The following is a 1,874-nucleotide window of genomic DNA, read 5'->3' on the forward strand; positions in this document are numbered from 1 at the left end:
AGCAAAACTCCATCTCAAAAAAAAAAAAAAAAAAGTTTACATTTTGATTAGCTCCACAGTATTTAATAGACAGGGTGTTGAACTCAAGTAAGAAATCCTTGATGGACCAGCGCAAATTTACATAAATGATCTAATGAACAGAGTAACTTTGACCAAATTTTCCAGTTACTTTTTCCTCCCTTCCTTTTCCTTCCCTCAGGCTCTGGCATGCCCTCAACGGACATTATTGTGGCTATTTTGGACAGCGAAGGCTCTTTGAATTATCACAGACAAGTGATTTCATTTTGCCTTGTGATGTTACTGAATATCCCATTGAAATAAAAGAAGAAAGCAAGTTCACAGAGAAGCAAAAATATGAATATCCTCTGATATTTGACCGGGAAAAGTAAGACCATTAGCTCTTCTTTAGATAAGCGTACAAGAATCAAACTGTTGAGATGCTGTGGCACTGTCCTTGAGATGGTGGATTCAAGGCAAGAGGCCCAGAGCTTTTCAATAATTTTGTAATCCAGTGGAAGGGAGACGTATTATTTGTAAACAAAGCTATAATTCGTAGTACTTCTGGGAACATCTGATTCTTAAGATAGTAACAGAAGGGCAGATAGGATTTAACCAAAGAAGACCAAAGGTACAATAACTTAGTAGGGGTAATCTGACCATGCTTAAAGGCATAGGGGAGGAAGGATAGAGTACAGAATGTGAGAGAGAAGCTATTTTCCGCTTTTGCAATCTTCAATCCTGGTTTTAGATGTGGTTAGGCCTTTGTCACAGTGGAAGCGTTCAGGACTCTAAGTTTTCAGTATCAGCGGAGCTTAGCCCTAGATGGTGAATGTCAAAATGTCTAGCCCTCAGGGGACCGGACCTGCCTGGACTGGTTACACCTCACAGACCAGCACTAAGGGAGCCAAGGAAGATGAGTCCAAATGGAAAGAATCAGAGAGGGATGTCAAAGCTAAAGTCCTTTAGGGAAGTCCCAAGTGCACTCAAGGCTGGAAAGACCCAATGTCATGACCTAATTCAAAAGATGGTAGAAGGGTTCTAAATAGGAATTGAAGCTAAAAATCAGAAGCCACACAGGATTTGGATCAAAGCAGGAACAATTTGAAAACAATCAAGAAGGGTTCCAAGTGATCCCTTCAGAGTGTTCAAGGACTACTTTGGCTGGCCAGTAAGGAGCACTGGAGAAAAGGCTGGCTAAGATGGAAGAGGTGGTGTAGTAGGCCAAGCTTCAAGATGCAGCCAAGTTTACCAAACAGAGTTGCTCAGTTTTACTTTGGGCAATTGCTTAGCCTTGAATGTTCATATATCCTAGCACTTAAGACAGGATTCTAATTTGTCCATATGTGTCTTCTTCCCTATACTGTGAGTCCCTGGAAGACTAGGACCTTGTTTTATACATCTCTGTATAAAACAGTTCATAGCTCAGTGCTCACCACACAGCAGGCACTCAAAAGACATTTGTGGAACTAATAAAGAATGACTAACGGAGAATATCACGAGCAGAGGGAGCAGATGTGAATGGTAGATACAGAAGCATGAAAGGGCATGGTATATACGGGACAGCTTTAGCATAGGATGTGTGCTCATGTTATGTTGTTGTTGCTAAATAATATTGGCTTATCTGTAGCAAAATGGGCCTTGTTCTGTAGAATGACTTCATCTCAGGACATAGTATTTCTTGTCTTTTGAAAATGTTAAACAGAAATATCATTCAACCCAGCAATCTCTTTATTTGGTATAAACCCAAAGGAATATAAATCATTCTACCATAAAGATACATGCATGTGTATGTTCATTGCAGCACTATTCACAATAGCAAAGACATGGAATCAACCTAGGTGTGCATCAGTGGTAGACTGGATAAAGACAGTGTG

At 40.2% G+C, this 1,874-nt stretch overlaps 1 protein-coding gene across 1 annotated transcript in view; it reads left to right on the plus strand.

Moving 5' to 3' along the window:
* WDR64 (WD repeat domain 64) overlaps positions 1-1,874 on the plus strand; it is a 170,317-nt gene that overhangs the window by 155,441 nt on the left and 13,002 nt on the right. The window contains exon 23 of the mRNA XM_011955769.1: positions 200-385. Coding sequence (XP_011811159.1) covers positions 200-385 — 186 coding nt within the window. The remainder of the gene's footprint in view (positions 1-199; positions 386-1,874) is intronic.

This window comes from Colobus angolensis, unplaced genomic scaffold (assembly GCF_000951035.1).
Source record: "Colobus angolensis palliatus isolate OR3802 unplaced genomic scaffold, Cang.pa_1.0 Scaffold40, whole genome shotgun sequence".
NCBI lineage: Eukaryota > Metazoa > Chordata > Mammalia > Primates > Cercopithecidae > Colobus > Colobus angolensis.